Here is a 17,193-nt window from a genome sequence, read left to right as displayed (position 1 = left end):
CAAAATGCACACAAGTGTGCCACAAACAAAGAACAGAGGCCAAAGGAAACAAGTATCTGGTGGCTGATGTACTACATAAGTCTTCTTAAACATCGCGTCATGTTGGTGTGACCAATTAGGAATGGTGCAGAAGTTTACTCAATGTCACTTTACTCAGGGCCCAGTCCACGCTACTGATAACAAATCGTTTAATTCGGTAGAGCACTTCACAGATCACTTTGCCGCGCCTTGTATGTCGTTATCGATGGCCATCGCCAGATTGCGCTAAACACCAGTGCTGTCCTTTACTAGCGTTTGCGATGCGTGTGCGTGTGTGCGTGTGCGCGCGCGTGTGTGTTTTGTTGTTGTTTTAAGTTTTGCATACGCGCTCAATTTTGTTTACACTACGCAACAAAAACAGGGGTGTCCTGGCGGAATCCACTTTTAAAACTGGCCGCGTTATTACTCAAAAAGGCCGAATACTAGATGAACTGTGTTTCTCGCGCACACCTTTAATTTCATTATTTGGACTGCCCTACGCTCAACGGAGAAATAAATGGACATCAAGTGTGTTACCAACTGCGGATGACGCACCGGTCGTGTGCAGGGCCTTTCGGTGTTTCTCTTATCTTCGTTCGATGCATCATCACGCGTGGATGTTTGATGTGGTATGCTAACGTCACTCACTTCTATTGCCATTTTCTGCGTTCTAAAACGATGAACCGAAAGCAACGGTCATTAACACCACCAACCATAGGCTAGCTCTACGCTAAGCTAAGAATATAGAAGTGTCTCAGGTTTAACACCATTTTTCTTGCTGAACATACTTTTAAGCAGAAACCTAAATACGGCAGAAAACTGTTAAGTTACATTACATGCCAGATCATAACTTACCTTTGATACTACGGCTTCTCAACATGCAACACGGAGTGAAGCAGACCTAACGTATACTGGCGGTCAGCTAACGATGTTGCAGGATGCACTGAATGAAATGCTCTACTACCACCGCCATTCTAAGCTGCTAGCATCGATCGTTTCTCGCTGTTTTCGTACCCGGCAGTTCGTTCGTCTGTCAAGCCAAAGAAAAATATAAGCGAAACACTCAGCATCGCAGCTCGTTATCCACCTGTTCAAACCACGTTCAAGGCGGCTTCGAAAACACAGATAGCTAGTGCAACCGCACGTGTTGCATCGGAAAGCGTGCGTTTGGCGTTCACTCATTTTCTTTCCTCGTACCTAAGAACACGGCTACTACAGCAGACGTTCGTAGCGGGAGACGGCGGCGTTCAGCATGTCAGAACTAAATGCAAGAGCTGCTGAATCACAAGGACTTAGCAACGAGCGGACCTACAATGGCTGTAGCCATTGAGTACTTTCTGAAACGCACAGTGGTCTGCTGCCGACGGATTGTATTATCAGTGTGTTTTCACTTCATATGCCTGCCCAACCCGTGCGTCCGCGAGAATTCGTCACTGAAGGTCAGCTACCTTTACTTGCGAATGCTGAAAAGTCTACCCGAATGACCTCTGCGACGCTCATCAAATAGTCGAGCAAACAATAGTAAATATCTGTAAACATAATAAAGAAAGATACCGCGTTAACTATGGACATAATGCAGTTAATGTACTATTTTTGCTTTTATCCTACACGATGTAATTAAGCACTTTACGAGAACGCAATGATACCTATTTCACGCCTGATATTGACCGTCGTACATTGACATTCGCCTGACTGAACACTGGGAGCAGAAGGAAGTTCTATACACGCGCCTAAGGATATATATTCCTCGTCATCTTTAGCACCATTCTCGCAGCACGAGAAAATGACAAAGCAACACAGAAACCCTGTTTTTTGTGGTTGCTTTTTTTTTCTTTGCGCAGTCATTCCAGCATGCGCTGCGAGCACCCTAAAAAGACACGCAGAAAATCGAACAGGTGTAAGTACAGCGATGTGGTACACAGAAGGGCTGTTTACCGACGGCATTTCGATACGAACTAAACGAAATCTGCGGCGACGTTGAAAGCGCGCGCAAAGGGAATCTTCAGTGAACTACCGAAGCCGCGAAAACATGAACGATATGAATCGTAAGCGCGACAACGTCTCATTAAGGCGGCGTCCGCTGCAAGTCTGTTATCCGCAGTACATCGCATATCGAAGTGGAGCGCGGCGATGCGGAAGCGATTTGAAAAGAGACTGCTTTTCTGGAATCGTTAGTCTCGCCGAGCGTCGACATCGTGAAGGCGCGAACGCAACGTTCCACGCGTCACCAACAGTCGATCACAAAATAGTAATCACTACCATTTCGGCTCTTCAGCGTGGTTTCTCGCTGAAGCAAAGCAGTCAGCAGCGAGGTTCCGAGATGACAGGGGAACGAATTCAACCTTGATTAAGGCTAAGCAGGGAACAAGGCAAAAGAAAAAGAAAGGAACAAGAGCAGCTCTACAACGGTACTGCTTGCGTGAAGACTCTTTTCGCACTCGGGAATCGATTTCCGAAAGTACGACAAAACTGCATGTCATGCAGAATGTGCCGGGAAACTGTGGTTGAGCTGTGGGGCAGGGAGGTTGGACGACATGCCAGTAAAAGGGGTGGACGCGAAGAGATGGGTCCGAATAGGACGTGTCTTTGGCAAGCCTGAATAAGTTCGTATGGCAAAGGCGCTGAGACTTGCTGCGGAACGGCGATGATTTTGCTTTTTGACAACGCAAGCAAAACGTATACGACAACGCTACACATCACAAATACGTAGTTTTATCTAGTGATGACCAAGAAAACACCAACTCGCAGTGGGATTAACAGACACAGCAAAACAATGTATGAGGCTTAGACCGCCTCGTTTCTATGTGCTCTGTGCTTTATGCTCTAGCTCTGTGCTCCCAGAGTGGTCCCTAAGGCGCCCATAATCGAGGCTATTTTCCTCACTTCCCCACTCGACGGGAACGACTAAACACTAAACTGTCCGCAGACAACTTTTTTCGCCTGAGAAGGCCGAAATGAATTGCCAGTCAGTACTTTTCTGTTTGTTTGTAGTTGGTTTACATTCACTTCTCTCTTTTTCGAAAGCAAGGCGATTTCTTCAAAAGCGGAGTAGGAGCGTCGAACTTAGGGCCGGCAACATCCGGCTTAATTGATTTTCACAAAACGGATACGTACTGCATCTCCCGCGCGCTATTCGCCTGTGAATGTCGATCAAACGGCGCAACTAAGTCGACCCCGAATATGTCTGCTCCCGGTAGGTGGAGCACGTGTTTCTCCAAGACTATTAGCTGTAACGTAACTGACTAAGGGTAAAGGCAAGATATATTGTAGGACGAGTGTTAGAACCAGAGCAATGTGGTGCTTTCAGTGAGCTGCGATAGCCGAAAACTAAACTTTGCTTCCAAGTAAAGTTCCACATGGAGTGGAAACTACAACTGCTGTCTCCTAATCGGAATCGCGATCATACGAGTGATCACAATCAGTGGTGTTCCTAAAGCCACGTGTACCTCCGTAACAGGTGTCTTCTATGCTCAGTTTCCTGCATGGCTTCAAGCAGCCTCAAGCATTACGAGTATTCCCGGTAGCTCATGCTCTAATGCTCCATAATTTTCAAGCAGAGCGCTGAACTTACAGCTGTGATTGGAACATTTAGATTCACCAAAACTAGACAAACAATTCATTGTTTATCGCGTCAAGCTCTGGATTCTTTAAAACTGATGGTAGCGCTAAAAAGGACGGACACACGATGAAAAGACGACACGACGACGAGGAAACGCGTTTCCTCGTCGTCGTCTCGTCTTTTCATCGTGTGTCCGTCCTTTTTAGCGCTACCATCAGTTTTAAAGAATGCACCACCAACTAGCCCAGCACCAAGTTTTATTGAAGCTCTGGATTGCCCACGTAACCAAACCCAGTAACGTGGAACGCCTAGAAAACCAGACTGTTCACGAATATGCGCCTCTTTTGTTTCCCCCTTGTGCACTCAACAAACGTATTCAGGCTGTGCACCCGACGTCAGAAAAAGAGAACAATAAAAAGAAAACGAAAGGACAAATGGACTCCTAAGTCTCAAGATGAGGATTTTGTCTCTTCTTGAACAGGTCAAAAGTGAGTGCGCGCGTGATCGTAACGGCGGCGGTATATCGAGTCATCTGTACAACAGGTGGTCAAAACCCACGCGGGTGTGCCATTGATAGAAAAAAAAAAAACGCCATCGCGGGGACGCACAATGCGCGAAACCGCAACAGCGCACAGCTGCGCAACGTTGGCAACGACCGCAACAACACTCCTCGGACAAGTACAGGGTGGCAAAAGATCATCAAGAAAAATAAAGAAAGAACAGTCGCCACCACGTGACCCACACAAAAAGACGACGACGCTGCGCAATGATGTATACAAAGTCGACAGGCAGAAATTGTTGTCGGGTGTAATCTCCTGGGTCACGCTGAGGCTCGGCGGCCCGTATGAGCGTGCGGAGCAGCCGCAGTTAATACACGCAACCTCTCGGTGCAGGTCAATCTTGCCGACGGGAGTTGGTTTCGCCGCGAGTGCAGCAAGTGTGCGGTACGTGGTACAGTTTGTGTGTGTGTGTGCGCGCGCGTTCTATGTACAGCTCTCATCAGTCTCTCCGTGGAGAGCAAGGACAACGAAACGAAGGTGTCTCGTGCAACACGAGGGAGGGGAGACGGAGAGTACAGAAGTCTGGTGGTTATTTGATTGGCTTTTTTTTTTGTTTAATGCGTCGCCCGGTGGCTACGCAGAAACGCGACCCGCTTCCCCCCGCCCACAACGCACGTGTGTGTGCGCGCGCTCCAGCCGCGCGGTTGGGTCTGGTCAGAGTGTTTATAGATCATCATCTCTCCGGCTAGCAGCTTTACACTGTCACTTCAACAGCCAGTCAGTCATTAAGGTATGTGCCCGCTTCGAGCGGCGCAGAAAAAACAGGTGTTTTGCTTGTTTGTCTGTCATTGGTCCACTGTTGTCGAAAACGCCGGTCCTAGCCCCGTGAAAAGAGAGTTCGCGCTACGCGGAATATGTGATGATGGTGATGGCACAAAGAAAACATGCGTGAAAGATCGCAACAGCACAAAAAAAAAGAAGAAGGGAAAGAAACACACGGAGACAATTTTCGAGAACTACTGGAAGGTTCTAAGTGCAACACTGAAGTTATATATGCGTATCATTATAGGAACTGGGAGAGGCGCACAGGGTAATGACGTCAGCGATTTGTGCCGTTCAGCGTTCACCATGAAAGTGCGCCCGATGCGACGAAAGGTAAGATCATTTCTGTCTCCGCTAGTCTAGGTACAAATGTTACAGACGGTGGTTGTTACGGGGATCGTCTCAGGGGGCCTGAGAGTTGACTTTTTTTTTTTTTTTTTGGCGTCGAATGATTGTCAGATATGGAATGGGAGCAGCGTGCCGCGAGTCGACGCCTGCGAGTTAAATACAGTGGTGTGGAAAAAACGGGAACGTTGCACCTTAGGTGCGTGCCACGTGTGATTTCCGGAGGGATACAGGCGCTACCGGAGTGACAGTCATGGTAACGATGGATTAGCAAAATCGTCTACGGAGCTGGTTGGCACATGTTGTAGAGAGAGAGAGAGGAAGTGAAGCTGCTCCGAGAACCATGAAAAAAAATGCACAGGTTCCCCCTAGTTTTCTTCGCTTACAAACCGCAGGACACCTGCAGTGCCTCAGTGCGCCGCAAGGTTATAGCCTATGGTTTAAAAAAAAATAGCTCCAGCTTGACAAGGTTAACCGCTCCATAATGCATTTACCCTGAAAGAGAGCGCCCGTTTGCGAGGCGTATGAGAATTCGTGAGTGACTCTCTACACAGCAAACTACGTGGTGGAAGCCATCGAAAGCAGATTCAATGGTGTCACGGGGCAGAAAAACTGAACGTCAAAACGCGCGCTAGAAGAGTTTCTGGATACAGCGTGCCGGAAGGATCAGACGGCCAGCATTCATATTGTTTCCCGCTTTTTTTTTTTTTTTGTGGAAACAAGAGATGACAACTTAGGTAGACCATAAAGTAAAGGGCCTTTCATGTTTACTTGTTTGTTTTTGATGGTCTCAATCGCTGCTCATTGGACACACAAATCTTCATGAATCATCGATTCTACAAGTACGAATCAGCGTACTGAGACAGTGCCTACGAGCACAAGATCGGGTGAGTTAGGTTTAGCAATCCCAAGTGATGAAAGACGAATCACGAAAACGTGGCACGATCACTGGTATTACTTGCTCGCACTCCTCAGAATACTTGAAAGACACTCGTACAGCAAAACCGGCACGCAATTAGGATCGCTGCGCACGCCACGGCTCAGCTCTATCTCATTTTGTGCCTATTTTTATACGCAAGTTGTCACACACTGAATTTGAGCAGTAAGGCTTAATAAATAGTTATTCCGATTGCTGACCGCGACTGCCATATCTTCGCCGCCTTGTGAGCTCGATGGTATTTATGTTGAAAGGTAAAAAAAGAAAGATTAGAAAACACAGACAGACTTAATGGTGACTAGCACCGTGTTTAAAATTTCTGCCGCAGAACTCAAAGACCCTGCGGGCGAAGCAGCGAAACCAACTAACACTATATGTCCTCCCAGCACGCTGTATTACTTACGTTTTAAAGTTTTAACGCATGCAAAACATATTATATATATAAAGAGAGAGAGAGAGAGAGAGAGAGAGAGAATACAAGTGCAGAATCGAGAAAGAGACACAGAACACGACAGAAGCTTAAAAAGAGAGCGAGAAGGAGAGCACGGACGTCATAAATGAAAGGTGTTCAGTAGATGGGCGGGATGTGGGAGTAGTTGAGCTCGAACGTGGGAGGCTGGACCAGCATGGACTGACTGGCTGTGAGGTTGTGTCAAGGAGCGTAAAGAGATAGCGCTTGCACAATCTTCGGATCCTGCTTGGAGCCCTCGCGGAACTCCTCCAGCGTCAGCCGGTTGTCGTGGTTCTGTGCAAGGAGGTGGAGGGGAGATGAGGCAGAAAAAAAATGTGTAGATAACAATGCGCAAAGAAAATGACGTTAGTGGGAAACAGAAATCAGCAACAATACCAGGAGCAAAAAAAGAAAGGACTCGCGCGCTTTTTCACTCAAGACTTCATTATTTTCTTTTTTTTTTTGGCAAGATACACGACTAAATACGCATAAGAGGATAAGATAAAGAATTCTGCCGCACAATAGCTGTATGGACTACAGCTTCCACCTTGCCTGTAATTCATCTTTCGTGCAGCTACTCAGTCATTCAAGTTAAGAGGCAAACGAGAAGAACGGGGGTTAACCGAGGGGCCCGATTTTTAATAGTCATATCATTAGAAGCCAACAAACACTGACACCAAGGTAAACATAGGGGAAATTACTTGTAGATAATAAATGAAGTAAAGAAACGATAAATTAATAGAAATTAAAGTGGATGAAAAAACAACTTGCCGCAGGCGGGAACCGAACCCACAACCTTCGCATTTCGTGTGCGATGCTCTACCAAATGAGCTACCGCGGCGCCGTTTTCCCATCCACTTTCTTGAGTAGTTATGTGTCCTAGTAGAGCCCTGGGAGTATTAGCCAGCGCCACCACTCACAGACCTTGGCGGCGGACGTGGAACGTCCTCTTTGCCGCAGGCGTCACGAAAACGTGATCTTTTTGGGTGAAGGCAACTGGTCAATAAACCCACATATGCTACCTGAAGGCATCAATGTTGCCGGATTCGAGACCCTCGTTATGAAATAAACGAGAAGAAAGGGGGTTAACCGAGGGGCCCGATTTTTATTTAGATCACGTTCTTGTGACGCCTGCGGCAAAAAGGACGACGTCCGCCGCCAAGGTCTGTGAGTGGTGGTGCTGGCTAGCACTCCCATGGCTCTACTAGGACACATAAATACTCAAGAAAGTGGATGGGAAAACGGCGCCGCGGTAACTCAATTGGTAGAGCATCGCACAGGAAATGCGAAGGTTGTGGGTTCGGTTCCCACCTGCGGCAAGTTGTTTTTTCATCCAGTTTAATTTCCATTAATTTATCGTTTCCTTACTTCATTTATTATCCACAAGTAATTTCCACTATGTTGTCTTTGGTGTCAGTGTTTGTTGGCTTCTTATGATATGACTAAAGTTAAGAGGCAGTATTTAAAAAAAATTCGAATCGTATCTATGCCTCAGTTCCTCCTGCAATGCAAAATGTTCTGTGAACTACCAAGCGTATACATTATATAAATTATTCGTGATTGATCTCCTCTGCGCGATTAGGAGAGCTTACAACTGTTACAAGACAGCTCTCGCCAAGCCCCTGCTGGTTTTGGCGGAACTACCGAGGCCCACACGAGGCCTCATGAAGAAGCTTTTCAAAGTGCTTTGAAATATTCCTGTTCGCCGGCCGGAAAACACCGTAAATATGACCCCGTAAGACCCATTGGCGTTAAACAAGGTCATGCCAGCTGATGAGACGTCTTACTATAGGGAATGTCATCGCACCATCAATGTCGTTCGATATTTCTTTACACAGCGCTTCTTGAGTCGACACTGGGGGACTCGATGGTTAAAAAAAAAAAAACTGGTCACTCTACATTATGAAAGTGATTAGCGGTGCTACTGTAATCGTCTTATCAGCGTTTTGAGGTACAGCTTTGTCAGTCGGAGCTATTGCTAGGAATTTTGTTGCCGTCATCTCTACAGTGGCCGCAAGATACCAGCCTTCCGTTCGTATGAAGTTAATGCTGTTCAGTAAAAAAGAGTCCCCATTCATAAGCTGTCATGAAGCATAGGTTTTATGAGCTCGTAAGAACCGCCTTATGCTGGCAAGAACAAAAAGATGCTCACTTTGTCTAGTTGGTCGAATATCTTGTCAACTCTTTCCTGGGGGGATTCCTCTTGTTCGGCTTCTTTCGTCTGGTTTCCCTGCGCAGAAAGGAGACATCACAAAAAAAGTTAAAGAAAGAAATAACGCGAAATCGAACATGAATCATCACAGAGATCTTGCTGAAACGACAAAAATGTAGAGGAACTCCGGTTGCACTTAAAAGCAAGGTTGGGATGAAGGGACTGTTGAACAGTAACTGTTAACTTTTGTTCGTGCACATGAGTTGAACTAAGCAGCATAGCGATGCTGGTTAGAAGACATGCAAATGTGTAAGTAGAATATAGTCCTTTCAGAAAAAAAATGAAAAGAAATCACACTGGCGTAACGAGCTACTAAAGCAGCCTGAAAAGTAATGCGACGTTCTGCATCAACAAAAGAAGAAAGAAAAGTGAAGATTATTCAAGAGATACGCTGCATTTCGTAACCATCGTCTTAAGGCGCCATTATCTTTGACACAATGCTGGCTTCCATTCTCGCACAGGCAGTTCAAGCCCATATGTGCCTACAGGGAGCATGAACGTCAATTCTCGACCTTGTTTTTCACAGTAAATAATTCTGTGACGTGGCTGTTACAGTAGAAAATGGTTTGTCTTATGATAAACTTGTCCTTTTAATGTCTCCTTGGTGTTTCAGGTGCTACAGTTCCCGAGAAAAGAATGAAAAAATATTTCTTTAGGGCTATTGCCGAACCCATTCTTGATTTCCTTGAACTTGCTCATGGCAAATTTACCGGCAACACTGTTTATTACGCGTGAAATCAATTTAAATATATTTGTCATTACGCCACGACTAATGTCATTCCTAATAAGAATAACCTTACAGCTCGCAAAAACCCATGGATCACTCGAGACATAACGTATCAGGTACGCGAAATGAAACATTACAGAACAAAATGACTAATTCTTTAATGGGCTTCAAATTGAAGCAAACATTTGTACATAACATTCAAATCAGTAGACAAAGTTATTACTCTCCATACTTTGCCACAGTTTATAAAAAACGATTTTGGACAGTTCTGGAGCTATCTTTAATCATATGAACGTAAAATGATCGACCACATAAAATTGGACCAGAAGTTGCTTAGGGACACAAAAGAAACAGCTACCGCATTTAATGTGCTTGCATTGTCTATTTTCAACTCCTGCTGCACAACGGTTTCCACACACAAAAAGCACGGCTGACGTGAGTCCAGAAATGATGACTTATGAAGGTCCTTTTCAGATGCCACTAGAGCTTAAGTCAAAAGCATCGTGTGGACCAGATAACATACACCTAACGCTTTCCTTCGCCGTTAAGTGAAATCCCTTGTCTGGTTTCTTCTTATCATTTTTCGCTAGTCACTTTCACGTGCCATTGTTTCTTCGAAATGGCAGTGAGCCTGAGTCTAACCGTTTTTTTTTATATATATATAAAGGTGATCGAACCCATACAACAAACTACATACCAATTTCCCTAACCTGCTGGTGATACAAACTTTTAGAGGATATCATTTCAAATCACACCAGAGATTACCTTCAATAGTGCGACGCGCTTTCACCCGTTGAACTTCACTTTCAAAGAGGCTTAACAACAACTCGACTTATTTCTACGGTTCAATGCCTTCGCGTCTGTCAAGGACAAGGGTGGTCAAGTTAATGGCACTTTTCTGTATTTCAAAAAAGCATTTCACGTAGTTTATCATCCTTGTCGAATCACTAAGCTGAAGAATATTGGACTGACAGGCGCTTTAATCAAATAGATCCGCTCATACCTCGAAATGCGGGCAGTTTGTTGATAATGAAGGCCAATACTATTGCACTGTATCTGTGAATTCTGGTGTCTCGCAAGGGAGTGTAATTGGGGCACTTTTGTTTTTAATTTATAATATTGATTTGACTGAATGTGTGCACGAGAGCGTCAATATTGGCTTGTCTGCAGACGATTGCCTATTGTTCAAAGCGGTTACTTGCAGAAATGATCAACTTGTTTATGAAGTTAAAAAAAAAAACTCTTCATGCGGGTCACACACACACAAAAAAAAAAACAGCTCCTCAAGTACGTTTGTTCAATTAGCGTTGTTTATCTCATCCAGACAGAAAGTTCTCATTTCCTCGGTGTTACTTTCACTAGCCGCCTCACTTGGTCATCTCGCATTGATTCTATATGCGCTCCTGCACGTCCCAAGTTAGGATTAATTCGTCACAAGCTCAAACATTGACCGTCGTCTGTTAAGCTGCTTGCGTATAATACACTCATACGCTCTCAGATGGAATATGCTTGTACTGAGAGGGACCTATTTACTAAAACCGATTTCGATATTCGTTTTACTGCAGAGACTCGCAGTTAGATTTACAGATAATTGGTATTCACGTTCTGATTCTCCAAGCCAACTAATAAAATCGAATAACTTACCGTCTATGTAATTTTGTAGGAAACTAGCTAAAATTGAACTTCTGCATGACTCGCTAAGTGGTATATTGAAATATAATCCTATCCACCACTCGCGCTATCGCCAACGCGGCCTACAAGACAGCATCATCCCTGCAGGTTAACGCCAATTTTTGCACGTACCAATTCTTTCAAACCCTCCTTTTTTTTCTCCGAAAAAACTATCTCACTGCAGCTCATTGCCTCGGGGCACATTCAATACAGATGGTGTACTTCAGTAACTCGAGCAATTTTTTTCAGCACTCAAGAATTGTGATCTTCTACTTCGCTGTTTGCTGTCTATATTTCGCATAGTATGTACGTACCTTGCGACTCCATTACTACGCAACGCGTGCACGTAAATTCAAGCACTTAACTATCCCTTAATCGTGTGTTCCGTTTCACTGAATAAGTGTTCATTTGGCCGAATTCATTATCATGGACAGCGCTCAGCGATTGAAACGCTATACTCTGAACGCGTGGCGGCCGGACCTTCTTGCGCCACCGGAGAGCGCTGTGTGATCGCTGGGGGACCAAATGCAATCGCAATGAGTCAGAGAGCATCTTGCCTGCATCGCATGTATACCGGCACTTCCTGCGCATGTACTCCAAACCCTGTAACATTATAAACGTACACGTTTCCACATTTTACAGGCAACTTGCGCTTTTTTATCCTAAATAATGATAATATCAGACAGAGCTTGCACATCTCGAGCATTTTCTTTCACCTGGCCCAAAAGCGACATAAATCGGAGTCAAATTTAAAGGCAGGTAAAACAGCGGCTCCAGGTGTCATGGCGAAGCACGCATGCACATAGCCTCGCTCCCAACGCGAAAGTGTACGCTGTCCGCATAAACTTTGGTACCATATACGTTACCTCTAGACCTAAGAAAGATAGACAAAACGCTCAAACCTGCACGGCTGTTAATAATATACAGGATAAAGAGCGCTTCCGTTCCGCTGTAAAACATGGAATCAATGAACATGCACTTTTATAAAGCTTACCGTGCTCAGAGTGAGCGCACTATGACGAGCGATACACTATACCAGCTGTATTACCATGACCTAGTAAGGCTCAACAGGTTGGTAACTCAATATGCAACACAGTAAATGACATTCATCCACGATGATGGAATTCCGCTTGGCGAGTAGTTACGAAGAAGCGATATAGGAAAAAAATGTAACGCAGACACGGCGTAGACGCAGCGTGGCAAAAAATATCGCGCGTTCGCCCTCCGTAACACACCATCTATTTGGATATTTCTTTTTTTTATCAGCGCAATAGTATGTAATAAAAGACACCGCGAGAGGCAGAATTTACAAAACCTTGCACAGCTGTTTTCCACAAGCTGTCTAGGTTGCTCTACTTTTGCAGAGGACGCTTCCGATGCATTACCGGCTGAACGTAAACCTATCACTTTATATGACCTGATAGGCTACGGTATTCCTCCCGTTTCGAGTTACGAATTCAAAGGCTTTTAATTCTCCTGTTTGCCGCTATAACTACATTCCAGGAATATATATATATATATATATATATATATATATATATATATATATATATATATATAGATCACTTGAAAAAATATGCCTTTCGTTTTAAGCCCCTATTACACTTTACCGTAGTTTGCGCTTTGTAATTAAACCTGTTATTTTCGCGGAATTACGACACTCGCTAATGCTTTTAATCATTCCAAAATATTAGATCTCGCCAGAAAAATGCGCATTGGTCGCGTTTAGCCGGAAGCCAATGAGATCATACGATGTCTCTATCGACGGTCAAAACATTCCTTATGTCAGGACGCACCGATTCTTAGGAGTAATCATTGATCGCGACCTCTGCTGGAGTCCTCATGTGGCCTACCTAAAGAAGCGCCTGACGGATATCTCTAATTTGTTTAAGTTTCTTGGAGGAAATGTCTGGGGTACTTCAGTACATGCAATGATGCAACTGTACAGGACGCTCTTTCTTGGGTATTTGCGATACAGCTTGCCTGTGCTGACCAACACCTGCAGAAGTAATATCCGTACACTCGAAAGCGTCCAGGCCCAGGCGCTAAGAGTGTGTCTTGGCTTGCCGCGGTGTTCGTCAACGGCTGAAACCATTGCGATTGCACACGATTTCCCAGCCAAGACCCATATAGTCATGGAAGCACTCAGAGCACACGTAAGACACCTTGCTCGAGCCCCTGCCCATCATCTAGGCTCACTGCCAGAGGATCGACCACGTGCTTCCTTTTGTGAAACTGTCCTGCCCTATCGTGCGTACCTTCCATCAGGTTATACAGCTCCTGCGAGAGTTCCGTTTCCACCATGGTGCTTGGCTCAAGCAAAGGTTCGACTTGTCGTACCAGGCATACGAACAAAAGCCCAACTCTCGTCTCCAGCACTCAAGCAGCTTTCACTGCTCTTGCTGTATGAGACGTACAACGATCATCATCATCTGTATACTGACGCTTCAACCACGGTGAATGGGTCTGCAGGATCGGTGATCTTTCCTGCAAAACCTTCCACCATAAAGATTCGACTCTCTCACCAGACTACATCGACTGCCGCGGAGCTTGCTGCTATTCGTTGCGCACTTCGTGTAATTTCTGAAGAACTCCCCAAGAAATGGAGCGTGTTCATTGACTCCAAGGCTGCACTTCATTGTTTGGTTTCTGCCTTACGCCGAGGACCCCACGAACAACTAGTTCTAGAAATCAGACTGCTGCTTCACCACCTCGTCGAGCAAGGACACGACATCACGTTGCAGTGGATTCCAAGCCACTGTGGCATAATGGGCAATGAACTTGCCGACGCAGCAGCACGATCTGCACATGAGGAGGGCTTCCAAGACTCCATTCCATTCTCAAGAACAGACGCTGCAACGAAAATTCGTGTGCTTGCAAATGAATCCATCAAAACTTTATGGAACACACCAAGCTTACAGCATACACGTCTACACCGACTGGACCCATCCCTTCGACTTCGACCCCCATCTGGACTCTCTCGACTAGAAACAGCAGTACTTTGCCGACTGTGGCTTGGTGTCGCCTACACAAGATCCTTCGCCTTCCGAGTCGGTATGGACAACAGCGCGGCTTGCAGACACTGCGGCGGCGAGGAGACCATCGAACACGTGCTCTGCCACTGTCCTCAATACAGCGCGCACCGGCTGTCACTAGCGACCACGCTGGCACGCCTTGACGACAGACCACTTTCAGAACAGTCAGTTTTGGAATGCCGACGTGAACTGTCGTCGCAGCAAAAGTCGGTCAAGGCTTTGTTGACTTTTCTACGTGACAGTGGCCTATTAGAAAGACTATAAGGACCCCATTTTATCCCTTTTCATATTTTTTTTCTCACGCTTTTATTTTTGTCACGCTCTTCTTTCCGTCTTTACTTCCCCTTTCCCTTCCCCTAGTGCAGGGTAGCAAACCGGAGGTTTTAAGTCTGGTTAACCTCCCTGCCTTTCTCTCATTTGCATCCCCCCCTCCAAAATATTCACTTATTCGCGCTCTGTGCTTCCCAATGCATATACATCTTAGACGCAGCGTAGTTGCATTTGGGCACCAAGCAGCCATATTTCCATTACGCGACATGCTATTAATGGCATCTAGGCATACAGCATAACAGGAGATTCGGAGAGGTTGTTGTTTACACGTGTACGCTTAAGTAGTGATCGAGTAGGCCTTTACAGAACACGTGAAGTGTTTGCCACAGTCGTAAGCAATTGCACACGTTAACATCAGCATGAGGCGATCAGCGCCTGCGGCAGCAGCCCAGCCTTTAGCTAAGTGAAAAGAAAGAAAATAGTTTCGGTCGGTAGAGGTGAAGCATGACGGCGCGTTTTTCAGCGATGTCACTTACGAGTTACTTCTTCCAGTTTTCGCGGCATTAATGGCGTGTACCATCACGTTTCCTTGGAAAGAAGTAACAAGGAAGAACAATTTAATGAGCTAAACATCAATATACACTCTCTTCTTGCCTTTGAGCTATTGCGACGTCGCTTATTGAGCCGTCATCGTGTTGTTGTGGTCGCCAATACGTTGTTATCGTCATCGTCCTCCCACCGATTACCACTCTTTCAAACGCTACATAAAACTTTTCCTTTAAGTGATAAATGAAATTTTTCTATGAGCGGCCCTGGGTATTTTTTTCGGCGTGGCAAGACATTCGGGCTCGGCTCAACTTCTTCCTCTCAACGATCGTAAAGGCAGTGGGCCCGGGTTCGAGCACCGGACCAGGACGAATTTTTCTTCAACAGGGAGGCTTTTCTTTCGGGGAACCCGCATGGGTTTCTTTTGTAGCAATTGCTACGATTGGGTGGATGCCTCATTTTTCCTTTATTGACCATATTGTGTTCCACATGCACTACGTGACACCTGTACTTTAACGAATATTTCACTTCCGCGGACTCGGCCGGGGGCAGCACTGTATAATATTACCACGGCTTCGTTGCGCATACATCTCCACAACGGCGAAATTTAAGAAAAGCGAATGCAGCAACAGCCGTAATGCTGAACTCGTAGAACATCATACGCGTCATGCGAAGGTCGTGAGTCGCGAAATAATTTACGCCACAGCCACGCTTAGGTCTCATCTTCGACACCTTTCCCGACCCCATTCTCAACGCTCTGCTTCTCCTTCGTAAAGTAAAGCAGAAGCCACACCTTCTAGCCATTGTAGCCTCCTATACCGTTCCTCTCCTCCACTCCATTTGACGCCTGGAACAAGGTCACCGTGTCCTTTGAGCTACCTCCGGCAACCACAAGTTCACGTCTTCATTCCATAAGTTGGAGAGCGGCCCGACTCTCCGATTTGTGCCCTGCGCCTTGCCGCTGTAAATGTACTACATGGTTTCTACTCCAAGCGAATTCATAGTTGCACAGATGCTTCATCGACTAACCAGCTCCACTGGTGCGATGGTTGTTACGTCGACGTCAACCTGCAAGTAGTTCAAGATAAGCCACGTCACAACCTTGACAGGGTCTGAACTCGTCACCCTCCGTAGCGCAGGGCTTTATACGCGTCAACAGTCACCAAATCACTCGTCTATATTTTGCGATTCAAAGGAAGCCCTGCAATCTCTCTTATCAGCTCTGCCTCACGGCCTACACGAACAACTGCTGGCAGAAATACGATTACACTACCATCAAGCGGTGGACAAAGGCCACGACAAAACATTTCAGTGGCTACCTGAGTACTGCAACGTCAATGGAAATGAAAGTGCTCACCAGGGATATGGAGGCATATGGAGAATGTGAAGGCACTTCGATCCCATTCTCGAGAATAGATGCTGGTCGGCACCTTAACTGTCCCCCTCATACGTATTAGCACTAGGAAAATTGAATACAGCAGAGTTCACCAACCGGCAACTATATGCCATGAAGTCCCACATGAGGTAACAACTTTTACCCGGTTTTCCTCGACCTGAAGAAACGCTATTTTGCTGCTTCCGACTGGGAGTTTCTTTCATGAATGCCTACTCATCCCTAAGTGGAATGGCGGATAGTGACAATTGCAGCGCACGTGGTGTAGAAGAAACGATCAAACATCTGTGTGACTGCCAGACATAAGAAGATGAGAGGATCGCCCTTCGGACAGCTTTAGGACACTATATGAAAGGCCTTTAACAGAAGACAAGATATTGGGACCGTGGCCCTGGCCCTCGTGTGTCTGCTATGTACAAAGTCGCAAGAACGGCTCTGCGTTTCTTTAAATGCACCAGCCTATGATGACCGTTTGCGATTGACTAGACGATGAACCATTGATTGTGTGTGTACCAGTGCAAAGTGTGCACAACGAAAAACTGTGCGAGGCCATGCTGTTTTGCCCAGACCGGGTCAGGGTGGCAGCGAAAGCCCACAGATTCCCGGAATGAGGAAGCCGCCCACCTGGGGGCGAAGAAAAAGCTATTTCTTTCTATCGCTAGTTCATACATATATTTCCTTTCACATCTTTCAATCCCCTTTCCCCA

General features: G+C 45.8%; 1 protein-coding gene and 1 non-coding gene across 2 annotated transcripts in view; one reads left to right on the top strand and one right to left on the bottom strand.

Moving 5' to 3' along the window:
• Positions 1 to 3,778: 3,778 nt before the first annotated feature.
• Positions 3,779 to 17,193, bottom strand: part of LOC142575801 (frequenin-2-like) — a 310,775-nt gene continuing 297,360 nt past the window's right edge. Inside the window, exons 7-8 of the mRNA XM_075685463.1 lie at positions 8,785 to 8,862; positions 3,779 to 6,926 (exon numbers count right to left, since the gene is read on the bottom strand). Of these exons, the coding sequence (XP_075541578.1) occupies positions 6,834 to 6,926; positions 8,785 to 8,862 (171 nt within the window). The 3' untranslated portion in view covers positions 3,779 to 6,833. The remainder of the gene's footprint in view (positions 6,927 to 8,784; positions 8,863 to 17,193) is intronic.
• TRNAS-GGA (transfer RNA serine (anticodon GGA)) lies at positions 7,879 to 7,951 on the top strand. Its single transcript has one exon. It is a non-coding gene; the product is annotated as a tRNA-Ser (tRNA).

Source organism: Dermacentor variabilis, chromosome 1 (assembly GCF_050947875.1).
Source record: "Dermacentor variabilis isolate Ectoservices chromosome 1, ASM5094787v1, whole genome shotgun sequence".
NCBI lineage: Eukaryota > Metazoa > Arthropoda > Arachnida > Ixodida > Ixodidae > Dermacentor > Dermacentor variabilis.
This window is presented reverse-complemented; position numbering and strand designations above follow the sequence as displayed.